Source organism: Salmo trutta, chromosome 1 (genome assembly GCF_901001165.1).
Source record: "Salmo trutta chromosome 1, fSalTru1.1, whole genome shotgun sequence".
NCBI lineage: Eukaryota > Metazoa > Chordata > Actinopteri > Salmoniformes > Salmonidae > Salmo > Salmo trutta.
This window is the reverse complement of record NC_042957.1, coordinates 21,522,629-21,535,148: the sequence shown is the minus strand read 5'-3', so window position 1 is coordinate 21,535,148 and position 12,520 is coordinate 21,522,629. Positions and strand designations below refer to the sequence as shown.

At 48.3% G+C, this 12,520-nt stretch overlaps 1 protein-coding gene across 9 annotated transcripts in view; it reads left to right on the top strand.

Annotated features, from left to right (window-relative positions):
• The window catches only part of syne1a (spectrin repeat containing, nuclear envelope 1a), a 174,254-nt gene that overhangs the window by 42,652 nt on the left and 119,082 nt on the right, over positions 1 to 12,520 (top strand). For all 9 annotated transcript variants that reach the window (XR_003873502.1, XM_029743658.1, XM_029743599.1 and 6 more), the window contains exons 36-54: positions 997 to 1,120; positions 1,212 to 1,378; positions 1,519 to 1,672; positions 1,841 to 2,508; positions 2,653 to 2,832; positions 3,086 to 3,239; positions 3,519 to 3,677; positions 4,313 to 4,495; positions 4,625 to 4,726; positions 4,839 to 5,042; positions 5,325 to 5,532; positions 6,381 to 6,493; positions 6,615 to 6,820; positions 7,051 to 7,212; positions 7,407 to 7,686; positions 8,069 to 8,244; positions 9,213 to 9,522; positions 9,633 to 9,797; positions 11,041 to 11,400. Coding sequence is in view for 8 of the 9 variants with exons in the window: in XM_029743658.1 (XP_029599518.1) it covers positions 997 to 1,120; positions 1,212 to 1,378; positions 1,519 to 1,672; positions 1,841 to 2,508; positions 2,653 to 2,832; positions 3,086 to 3,239; positions 3,519 to 3,677; positions 4,313 to 4,495; positions 4,625 to 4,726; positions 4,839 to 5,042; positions 5,325 to 5,532; positions 6,381 to 6,493; positions 6,615 to 6,820; positions 7,051 to 7,212; positions 7,407 to 7,686; positions 8,069 to 8,244; positions 9,213 to 9,522; positions 9,633 to 9,797; positions 11,041 to 11,400 (4,075 nt within the window). In the remaining variant the exon portion in view is untranslated. The remainder of the gene's footprint in view (positions 1 to 996; positions 1,121 to 1,211; positions 1,379 to 1,518; positions 1,673 to 1,840; positions 2,509 to 2,652; positions 2,833 to 3,085; positions 3,240 to 3,518; positions 3,678 to 4,312; positions 4,496 to 4,624; positions 4,727 to 4,838; positions 5,043 to 5,324; positions 5,533 to 6,380; positions 6,494 to 6,614; positions 6,821 to 7,050; positions 7,213 to 7,406; positions 7,687 to 8,068; positions 8,245 to 9,212; positions 9,523 to 9,632; positions 9,798 to 11,040; positions 11,401 to 12,520) is intronic.

Sequence of the window (12,520 nt, the reverse complement as noted above, 5' to 3'; positions counted from 1 at the left end):
ATACCAAAACAATTTAGTCCAATCAACGTTGCTAAATATCATGTGGCTGTCCATGGTACTGATTTGTGTGTGTGTGTGTGTACTTGTAGACTAGTTGAACGCCAATGCCATCCTCCTCTCTTTCATGTTGGCAAAACGGTCTATGGCTCTGTCATACAGTACACTTTTGGTTTTTGTTGTCATAGGCTACCTAGCTAAAATGCTTGCTAGCCTAACTTCCTCACATAGGCAACAATGAACCAGCTAAGTTAGCTAGCTACATGTTGAACTTCAATCGTCTCAGGCCTGTGGCACAATATAAACATGTATGGTTAGATCAGAACCGTGGTCATAATCATTGGCCTGTACAGAGAATTAAGTCCAAATCCCCATCTCCATCCATGGCTTAGGAAAGGGCCTATTTAGCAAGCTAGCTACTGCAGGACATCAACACAAGCAGATCAGAAACAGACAAGTTTTTCTGACAATGACGTTTTGCTTTGGATGTGATTTGATTGGTCTGAAGCAAAATCCAAACTGGCCTCCCTTGGGGAGCATTTTGCTGCGACAGGACAACCCACAATTGAGCTCAGCTCAACGCTGATTGGCTAATTCTTTTATAATTTTTTTATCAAGGGATGCCAGCTGCTTGCTGGCATCAATTAATCAAATACTATGGCGGCAACATGTCATACACCTTTGGTCCAGACATCATCAGATACATGGGCTGCCCTTACTGAGACAGAGGGGCGCTGTTTCCCTATTCGCATGATCTCTCCAGTGAGATTCAGCCACTTGCGAATTGAATAAAAATTATGGAAACACAGCGATATTAGTAAAATATTTGGGGAAGCCTGCCTTCCCTTAGTATCCATGAATACTCGCCACTTGTGTGTGTCAGTAATATTATATTATGAACTAGATGGTGTGTATCAGGTAAATATTCTCGCTACCAATTGTACTAGACCTTATTTCCTGTCCGGTATTTAAAAGTGTCCTCTGTCCTGTTTGTCTCAGGTATGAGAAGGAGAGTTCCAGTATCAGGTCCTGGTTAGACAGATGTGAGTCTGTCTGCTGTCCAGACACTCAACTCCTCTCTACAGACAAAGCAAAGCTGATGAATGAGCTGCAAACTGTACAAGTAAAAAGTGTTAACATCAATCCACAATCATATTTCAATAACTAAATCATAATTTATTATACATATTTAATCAGATTTTATGATATTACAGGAAATGCAGAGCGATTTGCAGTCCCATGAAGCTTTTCTGCAGGGTGTGGTGAGTTCGGGGGCTTGTCTCTACCCTACAGCACCAGAGGGGCGGGTCAGAGAACTCACTGATGACATTACACAGCTGGAGGAGAGATGCACCTCAGTGAAAAACAGTATAACACAAAGGTAAGGACTTGTGTTGTGTTCCACCTGACATAGTACACCTATAGTAAATATACAGATGACCAAAGTAGGATTTCCAGCAAGGCCATAATTCAGGAGTTTACCTCTTGGCACACACACCCTTACACCTCTCTCCTCTGCAGGCTGCAGCAGCTGCAGACACACCTGTCTCAGGTGGAGCTCTTTGACGAGGCTCTGCTGATCCTCACCCAGTGGAGCGAGAACTTCCTGTCTGTACTCAGAACAACTTCCCAGGTCAACATAGCTGACCTGCAGGCTGCTGTCACACAGAACAAGGTGAGTCAGACTACGTTTTTTGCCTGAATTGTGTCTTAATTGTGCTATAAACACATCAAGTATCCCTTTGAGATGACAAGGATTGATCCTGTAGAATAGATTATGAATTTGTATACGTGAATGTTGATGGTGAAACCTTTAGGCTAAACTCTTCACTGCCTTTCCCAGGAGCATGAAGAGTCCCTCCAGGAGCAGACAGCCCTGAGAGAGACCCTGCAGCAGAGAGAGTCCTCCCTCCTCTCCTTCTCCTCCCCAGAGGCCCAGCAGCAGCTCCAGGGCCAGAGGGAGGACTGCCTGCAGACCCTCAGCGAAGCCCAACACCTGCTCCTTCTCCGTGGGGAGAGCCTGGCTGAGCTGGGGGTCTTCCTCCAGAGCCATGGAGCTGCAGCCGGGGCGGTCAGGGGCCTCCGGGAGGCTGTGGAGGGCAGGGGGAGCTGGGACCGTTCGAAGGCTGAGGTGCTGCACCACGGGCTGGGAGAGGTGGCCGGGGATGTGGCCCGTCTAGAGGCCCAGGCAGTGGGGTTGGATGGGAGGCTCAGCAAGGCCCACCTCCACCTGAGTGGGGCGGAGTGGAAAGGCTCCAGGGAGGGGGGTCTGGGTCAAGGTCCCGGCCAGGGGAGGACTTCGTGCAGGGGCCAGGCTGTGGCCCTCATGGTGGCCCTGGAGGGGGTGCAGCGAGGCCTGGGGTGGAGGCAGAGCCAGGCGGAGGCCTTGGGGGCACTGTGGACCTCCTTCAGGGAGAGGAGGGAGGAGGTGATGAGGAGTCTGAGGGAGCTGGAGGAGAGGGCCAGGCAGGAGGGGGCCAGAGAGAGCAGCGTACAAGCCTTTCAGAACAGGTACAACTAATATCTCTCATAATATAGACTGCCAGGGGAAGAATACAACCAAAATACATTCGTTTACAGCTCATTTTATGGTTTATATACTCTATGATGAATATATTGAGTTAAATCCCCACTGTCCCCGTCTCTTCTCCCCAGTCTGCGATTCTTTGTCCAGTTGGAGGATGAGCTTCAGTCTCTGCAGCATTCCCAGCAGTGGCTAAGGGAGAGGGGAAGCCAGCTGGCCCAGAGAGACAGTGAGCTGGCTGGGGAGGCACTCAGGGAGGTGGGCCTGGTGGAAACAGCCTGGGAGAATGTCAGGAAGATCATCACTGATGGGTGAGGATGGGTGAGGGAGGGAGTGGGGGAGAGAATGGTTGGTTGGGTGCTGTAGTAGATCCAGCATTTGTTATTGTGTCAGTAAGCTCACTATGATGAACATGGAGCAGTAGCTGGGGTCTCTGTGCATTGTTTCAACATCTGTGTCAATTAACAAAATGTTTTCTACATATTTTCCGTTTTGTCCAGAGAGGATTGTTACCTGTTCAGTCTTAGTTACATCAAGTTGTCATTGTTGTCTCTCCCCCTCCAGTCAGGAGCAGTGTGGACTCCTAGTGGAGCTGCTACGTCGCTTCCATTCCCTCAGGTCCACCCTCAGTTCCACTGTAGAGAACGCCTTGACCGTCACTCACAACCAGCCTGACCACAACCACAACCCAGAGGAGGCCAAGAGAATACTCTCACGGGTCAGTCACACTGTGATTAACCGTGGTCCAACCATTTTCCAACAGTAGAGTCCTATCTACTGTACTGTAATGAATGATACTGATACAATAGCAGGTATATCAATATTTCACTTGCTTGTAATACAGTTATAGCAATGCCTTATACACTCTGATAAAGTGTAGTCATATGGCTCGTATAGTACAGTAGGTCTACGATGCTCTTGGGATAATATCTATGCTGTGATTTCCACCTAGTGGTGAAGTGTTGTCATTACAGCATTTTCTCTCTCGTCTCAACAGCATGAGGCAGTGATAGCTGAGCTGAGAGGAAGACAGGAGGACATGGACCTGTTCATCAGTTCAGGAGAGGACCTGCAGAGAGAGCTGGTGAACGTGCCACACTGTGGCTCCAACAGCATCCAGAGAGGCATGGACACACTCAGGGACCAGTGGCTGCAGGTGAGGGAGCTGGGATGGGGAAGAGAGCTGAGGGTTTCATTTCTTCTGGGTGTAGATGGTTTTGTAATTCACTTTGGAGGAAACAGATTGTTAAATCACAATCTTTCGCTCTTTCTCTTTACATATTTGTTTGTTTGTCTCTCTCATTTTCTCTCTCTCTCTCTCTCTCTCTCTCCCCCTGTGGGATTCAGCGGACTGCTCAGCTGTCACAAATGAGCATGCAATATCAACAAGTCTAGACATGTTGTCTGCCTTTCTCTCTCTCACTCTCCCCCCTATCTTTATCTCACTACCTCGCTACCTCTTGAAAACAAAGATTGAATCTTTCTCTCTATCTCCTTCTCTTAATTACAGGCCAATAACTGTCAAGAGAGAGAGACAGAGATCCTGAAAGATTAGTTTTTTTTATTTAACCTTTATTTAACTAGGAAAGTCAGTTAAGAACAAATTCTTATTTACAATGACTGCCTACCGGGGAACAGTGGGTTAACTGCCTTGTTCAGGAGCAGAACAACAGATTTTTACCTCGTCAGCTCTGTTACTGGCCCAACGCTCTAACCACTAGGCTACCTGGCGCCCCTAGCAGGTATATAAATGCTAAATTGATTGGTCTGTGTGCCTGTCCTGTCCTGTAGGTATCAGAGAGGATCCAGACCAACGCTGAGAGACTAGGCCATTGTGTGTCCCTATGGGATGACCTTAAGACCATGGAACGGGATATCGACCAATGGGCAGCAGCCTCCATCGCTGACCTCACTGAGGGTGTGGCCAATCTTAGTGACAAGCAGGCGACAGAGACACACCTTGCCACTTTTCAGGTTAGACCAAGCTGAGTAGTCTAGTCTAGTCTGGGTGTAGATCATCACATTGTTCACTGTTGTTAGAACTAATGTAAAAATAAAATCAAAGGATGCCAGCTGAAAGAGTCTCTTACAATGTTGTAACAGGCGGAGGTGGAGAGGAGAGAACAGAGGCTGGATGCCCTGCAGGAGAGGGTGACCAAGCTCAAGGACCTGGCCAAGCTCCAGGAGACGCCCATCCAGTTGCAGGTGAGTTCTAGGTTCAGAGGCCATGTTATTCAACAAGTTATCCTCAGCAAAAAGAGACTTAACCAAGCAACATGTGGAGAATGTCAACCATGTGTCTCTCTGTCTCTCTCAGGTGATGGAGTGTGACCTGAGGAAGAAGATCAGTCATGCCCAGGAGGTGTTTGACCAGGCCAGACATTCTCTGACCTACTTCAGCTTCCAGAAGCAGCGCCTGGAGGACCTCATGTCCCAGATGGCCGAGCGGCTGGAGACCGTGGAGAGCTCCCTGTCTGACCTGACGGAACCCTCCGGACCAGAGGATATGATTCGAGTCAAGGTATAATATTACCCTTTCCATTTCAACCAAGCAGAATACCACATCTTGATGGAAGGAGTTTCCTTCCTTCCCGGGCTCTCAGTTTTATAGAGAGTGTATAGAACTTTGACAAATGGTGAATTTGGCTGTTAATCACTTTCAATGGTCACAGAAATCCATTCAAATACCATTGTAGGTATGTTATTTCCTATCCTAAGCTAGTAAAAATTGATTCTATTGAATTCTATTTCTAGCCACCCCTGAGTGACAGTCAATAACCTCTCTCCCCTTCCCCCTCCCCAGGATCTCCAAAGTGCCCTCCAGCAGCAGAGGGGTGATATAGACATGGCCAGGGAGACGCTTAGTTCACTCTGTAGGTCCCACCCCTCCCAAGAGCTGACCCATATGTCCTCTGACCTCACCCTGCTGGCCAAGAGGACCGACGCTGCAGCCCAGCTCAGCTACAGGACCCGCGGGACTCTGCAGGACGCACTGCAGCAACGTTTCAACAGTGAGCAGAGGGTTACATCTGGCTTTTATGCTGATATATCTAGGTTCTAAAGGTTGATTTCCCTTTGTAAGTTTCAAATAGATATCAACTCAATTCCCACTGTTTGCTCTCTCCCATCCAAATGGCCCCCTCTTCATTGTAACCCTTGCTTGTATTACTGTGTACAGACTCTGTGGATGGACAATAGCAGAGCAGCCAGGAGACAATGTACGAATAGATTGCATAAAGTAGGACACATGAAAATACCAAGGAGGAGTTGACATGATAAAATAGCTCAGGACACTGGGGATGGCTGCGTTATACTGCCTCATACATACTAGAGGAGCTAGGACAGATTGATCCCTGTAAAGACCTTTTATCTGCACCATATAGCATCACATTTTGCTTTTAAATGCTACTGGTGCCTTAGATTGCATTTTGATTAGCCTTGACTTTCCCCAGGGCACACTCAAACTGCACTGACACACTGTCTGGCACGCACACGCACACACAACACGCACCACACACACACATGTGCGCGCACACACACACACCTGTGCCTCTGAGAGTAATGTTGCTCTCGTCACCGGTGCTCTCAGGGGAGTCATTTGGGATTGTTGCCAAGGCAACCATATGCCGCACCATGCAGACACACCCACATATCCCATCTGCCTGACAGCATCACTCCTCCCTCGCCCTCCCTTGTTCGCTGACACAATATCTCCCTTTCTCCCTCTACTCTCTATCCGCCTCGATTCTCCTTCCCCTTCACCTTGTCTACCACATCTTCTCCCTTACTCATCCTCTCACTCCTTCTCTCTTCTGTTCTCATCCTATTTCTCTTTCATTCGTTCTTTCCATCTGAGCAGAGGTCGTTCAAGAGTTTAACTCCTGGCTCTCTGAACGGAAGGCGGAGCTAAAAGAATGTTCTGACCAATCAGGAGATGTCACCTCCCTGGGAACCAAGGTAGAGAGGCTAAAGGTACTGTCAATCATAGCTAACTGTTAAGTGTTAACATTATTGTTACTACTCTGTTAGTCTATGCTATACTGCTTTAGTACCGTTCTAAACTATTCACCACCCTTCCCCTCCTGTCCCCCAGGTGGCGCAGGAGCGTGTGGAGGAGGGCGAGCAGCACCTTGGCCAGGTGTGTGGCGAGGCAGAGAGGCTGCTGCTCCACCTGCCTAAGGCGGGGTCGGGACAGGTGCAGGAGCGCCTCTCCTCCTGCCAGCGGGACTGGGACGGGTACAAGGAGGGGTGCAGACAGACCCAACAAGACCTGGAGGAGGGAATCGCCCTACTGACAGAGTGAGTGTGTTTGTGTGTATCTAGCAGGTGCTCCTCCTGCTAGAATAGATTATCCTACCAGTATTGTAAGTGTGAGTTTGTGTAACACAAATAACCCTGTTTATTCTGAGAATGTAGAAGAATGACGTTGTTGTGTTGTGTAATGATGCTAAATCTAGTGTTCTAACTAGCTAACTAAATTGGCTTGTTTTAGTTGTAGTAGTCATATTGGCAGTGTTCCGTTTTCTCAGGTTTGAGGGCCGTGTGGAGGGACTAAGGGACTGGCTGGAACAGATGGAGCGTAGCCTGAAGAGAGAGCATCCTCTGGGGGGAGAGGAGCAGCCAGGAGTCCCTGACAGCACTGACGAGCTGGAAAGAGTGGAGGAGATCCATAGAAAGCTGCTGACAAAGAGGTTTGTGTGTGTTGTGTTCTAAACTAAAGAACCTTAAATAGCACTGAGATGAGTCATTCATCTTGATAAGGCATGGAGGTGGTACATGTTGCTGTAATGTTGTTATATTTCATTATCGGTAACTGACACACTGTATGCTAGTCAGTCATTAATTCACCTTAAGATGTTGCTTTACCATCTCTCTCTCCCTCCAGGAGTTCTCTGGATCGTCTCAGCCAGGAGGCCCAGTCTATGCGTGAGGCAGGTCGAGGCTGTGGAGGGGAGGTGAAGGCCACAGCCCAGCTCCAGACCCACCATCAGGCCTTGCTGCAGGGGACCAGGGAGCGCCTGAGAGGGTGCCTGGAGAGCCAGGCATTCGGAGAGACCCTGCATGGGGTGTGGCTTTGGCTGGAGGACATCCAGGAGCGGCTGGGAAGTCTGGGGAGCACTATGGGCAACAAGAAGGAGCTGGAAGAGAGGCTGGAGCAAGTGCAGGTATGTAAGGAGGGAGCCGTGCCACACACACACACACACACACACACACACACACACACACACACACACACACACACACACACACACACACACACACACACACACACACACACACACACACACACACTCACTCACTCACTCGGACACACACACACACTCGGACACACACTTAAGACATTTGTTGATTTACACACCCTTTCACACACTCTCCACATTCTGCATACACACCCAGACACCCTGTGATTGGAGTTATACAATGCTGCAGTTCTTTGATCAGACACCAGAGAGCGCTGTTGTTTACTTCTGTACAGGAAGTATTCCTGCCTGAACACAGTACTATAATACTGACCGTCCCCTCTGACCCTATTGTTGATCCATTCAGGACATCCTGCTTCTGAAGGGTGAGGGCGAGGTGAAGCTAAACATGGCGGTGGGGAAGGGTGAATTGGCCATCAGGAGCAACAGTGCGGAGGCGGGACAGGAAGTGATCCGGCCTCAGCTGCAGGAAGTGGAGGACGTGTGGGCCACACTGCTGGTGACCGCCATGAGCTGCCACAGGTAGAGACCCTTCCACATCTCAACCAGGCACAGCCAGAAGACTGGTCACCCCTCAGAGCCTGGTTCCTCTCTAGGTTCCTTCCTAGGTTCCTGTCTTTCTAGGGAGTTTTTCCTAGCCACCGTGCTTCTACATCTGCATTGCTTGCAGTTTGTGGTTTTAGGCTGGGTTTCTGTATAGCACTTTGTGACAGCGGCTGATGTAAAAAGGGCTTTATAAATACATTTGATTGATTGATTCCATTCCCAATGTCAACCATAAAGTAATCTGATAATAACCATAACATAAAGATTGTTTTGTAATCTTGATATTTTACCTCACTTCAGCTGATTGTCAGTGCTGGCTTATTCTTGCTTGCCAGGCTTGGAGGCTGCTGGGAATGGGACCAGTATTGCCACAATAACATTAACGTCTATTAGATTTATCCTATTAAATCACCACTTGACTTTGGCTTTGTTATATTGAGTTTCCAAACGTCACACCCTTAGATGTGGTTTAAGACCACCTGTGTTAGCGATCTCTTCTGGATTGTGTTCATCATATCATATTTATGTCTAAATACCATTAATTACAATTAGGTTCAGAACATAATAATGTCTGTCGTGTGTGTGTGTGTGTGTGTGTGTGTGTGTGTGTGTGTGTGTGTGTGTGTGTGTGTGTGTGTGTGTGTTAATTGAGTGGTTATTGCCACTCCTGCTAGAATGGATTGATCTCATTAGGGACTAAATGGAGGATGGCAAGCAAGAGGGATCTCACATGGTGTGTGTGTGTGTTTAAGGAGGGGAGGGTTTTTAGTGGGAGCCAAGGGGTGGCAGTTTAAGTGTGTGTGTGTATGTGTGTGTGTGTGTGTGTTTGTGATGCATCTCTTATATCCATCTAATAAAATGTGTCTGTATATTTGTCTACATTTTAATACACATCTACAATATATCTCACCTCTGTATTAATCCACACGTCTCATCTCTCCTAGTCGTCTGGAGTGGACGGTGGCCCAGTGGGGGTGTTACCTGGACAGTGAGGCCCAGCTGCAGTGCTGGTTGGAGGCAGTGGAGGGGGACATATGTGGCCCTCTCATCCCCCAGCCTGGCCTCAGAGAGAAGGCTTCCCAGCTGGAGAGACTGCAGACCCTGCTGGCTGACCTCCAGGAACACCAGGGGTCCCTATCCAGTCTGGAGGAGAGGGCGGCAGAGCTCTTCAAAAAGACCGGGGATGCAGCTTTCAGCCAGGAGGCCCGCGCTGAGCTGCAGGGGCAGTTTGATGACCTCATAGCACTCGTAGAGGTGAGGAAGTTGTTTGTGGTGTTGGCTGGATCATCATCTTGACCAATGTTGTTGTTTTGGGGAACCGTTGGTTAAGATGATTGATGTTTGTGACTGTCCCTTTCCTTTAGGAGAGGGTGAGACTATCAGAGGGCGTGGTCAGGGAACACCAGCACTACCTGGAGACTGTGAGGGAGCTCACTGATTGGCTGATGTCAGCAGGGGAGGAACTACAGCGCTGGTCTGATACATTGGGAGACTCCGTCTCTTTACAGAGGAGGCTATCAGAAGTGCGGGTAAGAGGACTCCAGAATACACGATACCCTGGTCCTAAATAAACCCCTATCCACTTTACTTCCCTTACTCATCACCTCCAGTAGCTAAGCTTTTAGTATTTGGTATTTTATTAGGATCCCTAGTAGCTGTGACGGTAGCAGCTACTCAAATATACAGCATAATGTAGCAGGTTAACAGACAAGAGCAACTCAAGGACAGAATTACATACATGTAAATACATACATCTCTCTAGACAACCTTGTGCTTCTTGTCATAGAATGTCTACATGTTAATTGACTCATTAAACAGAGCCTCTCATCCAAGCTATTGATACATTAGGGCGGAGTTTGTTAAATACATCAAGTGAGACATGTTCTATTTCGTACGCCGCACATTTCTGACGGCTCAATTGTTCAAATATCCTGTGAAAAGGAACAAGAGAATTGCTGTTCACATTTTCCCCTGTTAGTCGATCCCTCCTTCTGCAATTACAGAGGCGAGAAAATGTGTGCGAACATATTGATTTGCATTTTTATTCACACACTGGGTCTCAATGATCACATTATAAGTGTGTGTGTGTGTGTGTGTGTGTGTGTGTGTGTGTGTGTGTGTGTGTGTGTGTGTGTGTGAGAGAGTTTTTAATGAAAACAGAAAAATAAATGCATGTATTTCCCTATACTGTATACACAGTAACTGCTGCATTTCTATTTGTGTGAGCACTCAGTGATCATTTCTCCCCATTGGCGCCTGAATGTGGCTCTCCTCTTTTATTCCCTCCATCAGGTTGCTGCTATCACACTAAAGTGTTAGCTTTTCACACTCTCTGCCTCTCCAGCCATACCACTCCAATCTGAGCAAGAGAGAGGGGGAGAGAGAGAGAAAAGGAGAGAGAGAGAGAGAGAAATGAAGAGAGAGAAAAGAGGAGAGAGAGAGAAAAAATGAAGAGAGAGAAAAGGGGCGAGTGAGTGAGTGGTAGAGACAGAGAAAAGGAGCAGAAGAAGAAAATGGGAGCTGGAAAGGAGGGAAAAATAAGAGGGAGAAAAGGAAATCATTTGAGTGAGAAGATACAGCGAGGGAGGGAGAGAGAGAGTAAGGTATATAAGGAGGAAAAAGCCCTACCCTATAGGCTGCCTTAAATAGAATCAGCATTAGAATCAAAGACATTTGCGACAGCAGTGGCAGTTACCGTAGCAACTTTTGTTCTTCTCCCTCTCCCTCCATCCCTCCACCCCCCTCCCTCCCTCCCTTCCTTCACGTAATCAGGAGCGGGTGGAGTGTCGGTTGCTGGAGGGCCGTGATCGTCTCAGTCGCGTGCGTCGGAGCAGTGGAGCCACAGCTGAACACACAGCGGCTGGAGGGTGTGAGGCCATGGACCGCCAGCTAGGGGCGCTAGCCCAGGCTCTGGAGCAGTGGGAGGGGGCCGCCCTGAGAGCCCGCGACGGCCTGGAAAGGGCCCTCACCACGGCAACAGAGCAGGAGCAGGAGTACGAGCGTCTGACCGCCAGGATGGAGGAGGAGCTTAGGGAGCTTGATGGGCGGCTAAAGGGGTGGAGCCAGGAGCTGAGCAGAGCGGAGGGAAGGAGCATTGGGGAGGAGGCAGTGGAGGGGTGGCAGCAGGCTAAGGTAAGGGCTGTGTTAGAAGGTATACTGTAGTGTAGCTCAAGGCTCTTCAAAGTGGAGCTATGATGATGATAACAATGATAATGATGGGGCCTTATTCAATAAGTAATGCAAAGCCATGTTTGCTCTGTCTTGTGCTGTGAGAAAATGTTTTCAGTAAAGCTGGCAGAGAAAGTCTGATCGATGTTGTCACACACATACTGTACACACACACACACACACGCACGCACACACACATTATTTCTCTGTCAGTAATTATCCATTTGATTTGTAAATCCAGACATAAAACAGATGAAATGTGTAAATGTGACGACTTAGGAGTGACAGCTACAATCCCCCCCCCCCTCTCTCTCTCTCTCTCTCTCTCTCTCTCTGTTTCTGTTACTCTCTTTACATCTCTTAATTTCTCCAGCGCCCCACTCACCCCCTCCCTTCCCTTTCTCCATTTTTCTCTCTTTTTCCTGTATTCTCTCTGACATTTGTATTCTCTCTCTCTCTCTGTCATTCTCTGTATATAAACGTGTGTAAACTGAAGTCTCCAGCAGTACAGTAATGTGTTTTCCTGCTGCTGAGGGACTCAGTCTAGTCCCAGTGTGTTTCTGTGGATGTATTTCCTACTTCCCCCTTCCCTGTCCTGTGATTTACAACAAGCACAGGATGTTTAGAGTTCGCTCTCTGTGACTTAGCACTGGAATGTTAGTCGCCTTGATTTTCTCCGATTGTCTCTTTTGTCATTTCTTTGACGATCTTGATTGGGGGCTGTTTTGGAGGAGAAGGAGAAGTCCTCCCTCTTATTTTTCTCCTCCTCTTCCCTGTTTCCTGTATCCAGCCTTGTTTATGTTATCAGTTTGTGTGAGCTCTCCTGCATCTGCACGAGCTGACAGCTGAATTCCACCGGGGGGAGAGGGAGGAGGGAGAGAGCGAGCGTGAAAGAGAAAAACAGTGAAGTGAGGGAGCAGGGAGAATTAGAGAGGCTAGAAAGAGAGGGAGTAACAGGAAAAGAGAGAGAGTGAGAACTAGATAAATAAGGAGGCAGAGGGGAGGAGAGAGCAACGAGTTTAGAGAGAGAAAGTGAGAGCGCACAGGCGAGGGGAGGAGAGAGGGAGGGACAGAGACAGAATCC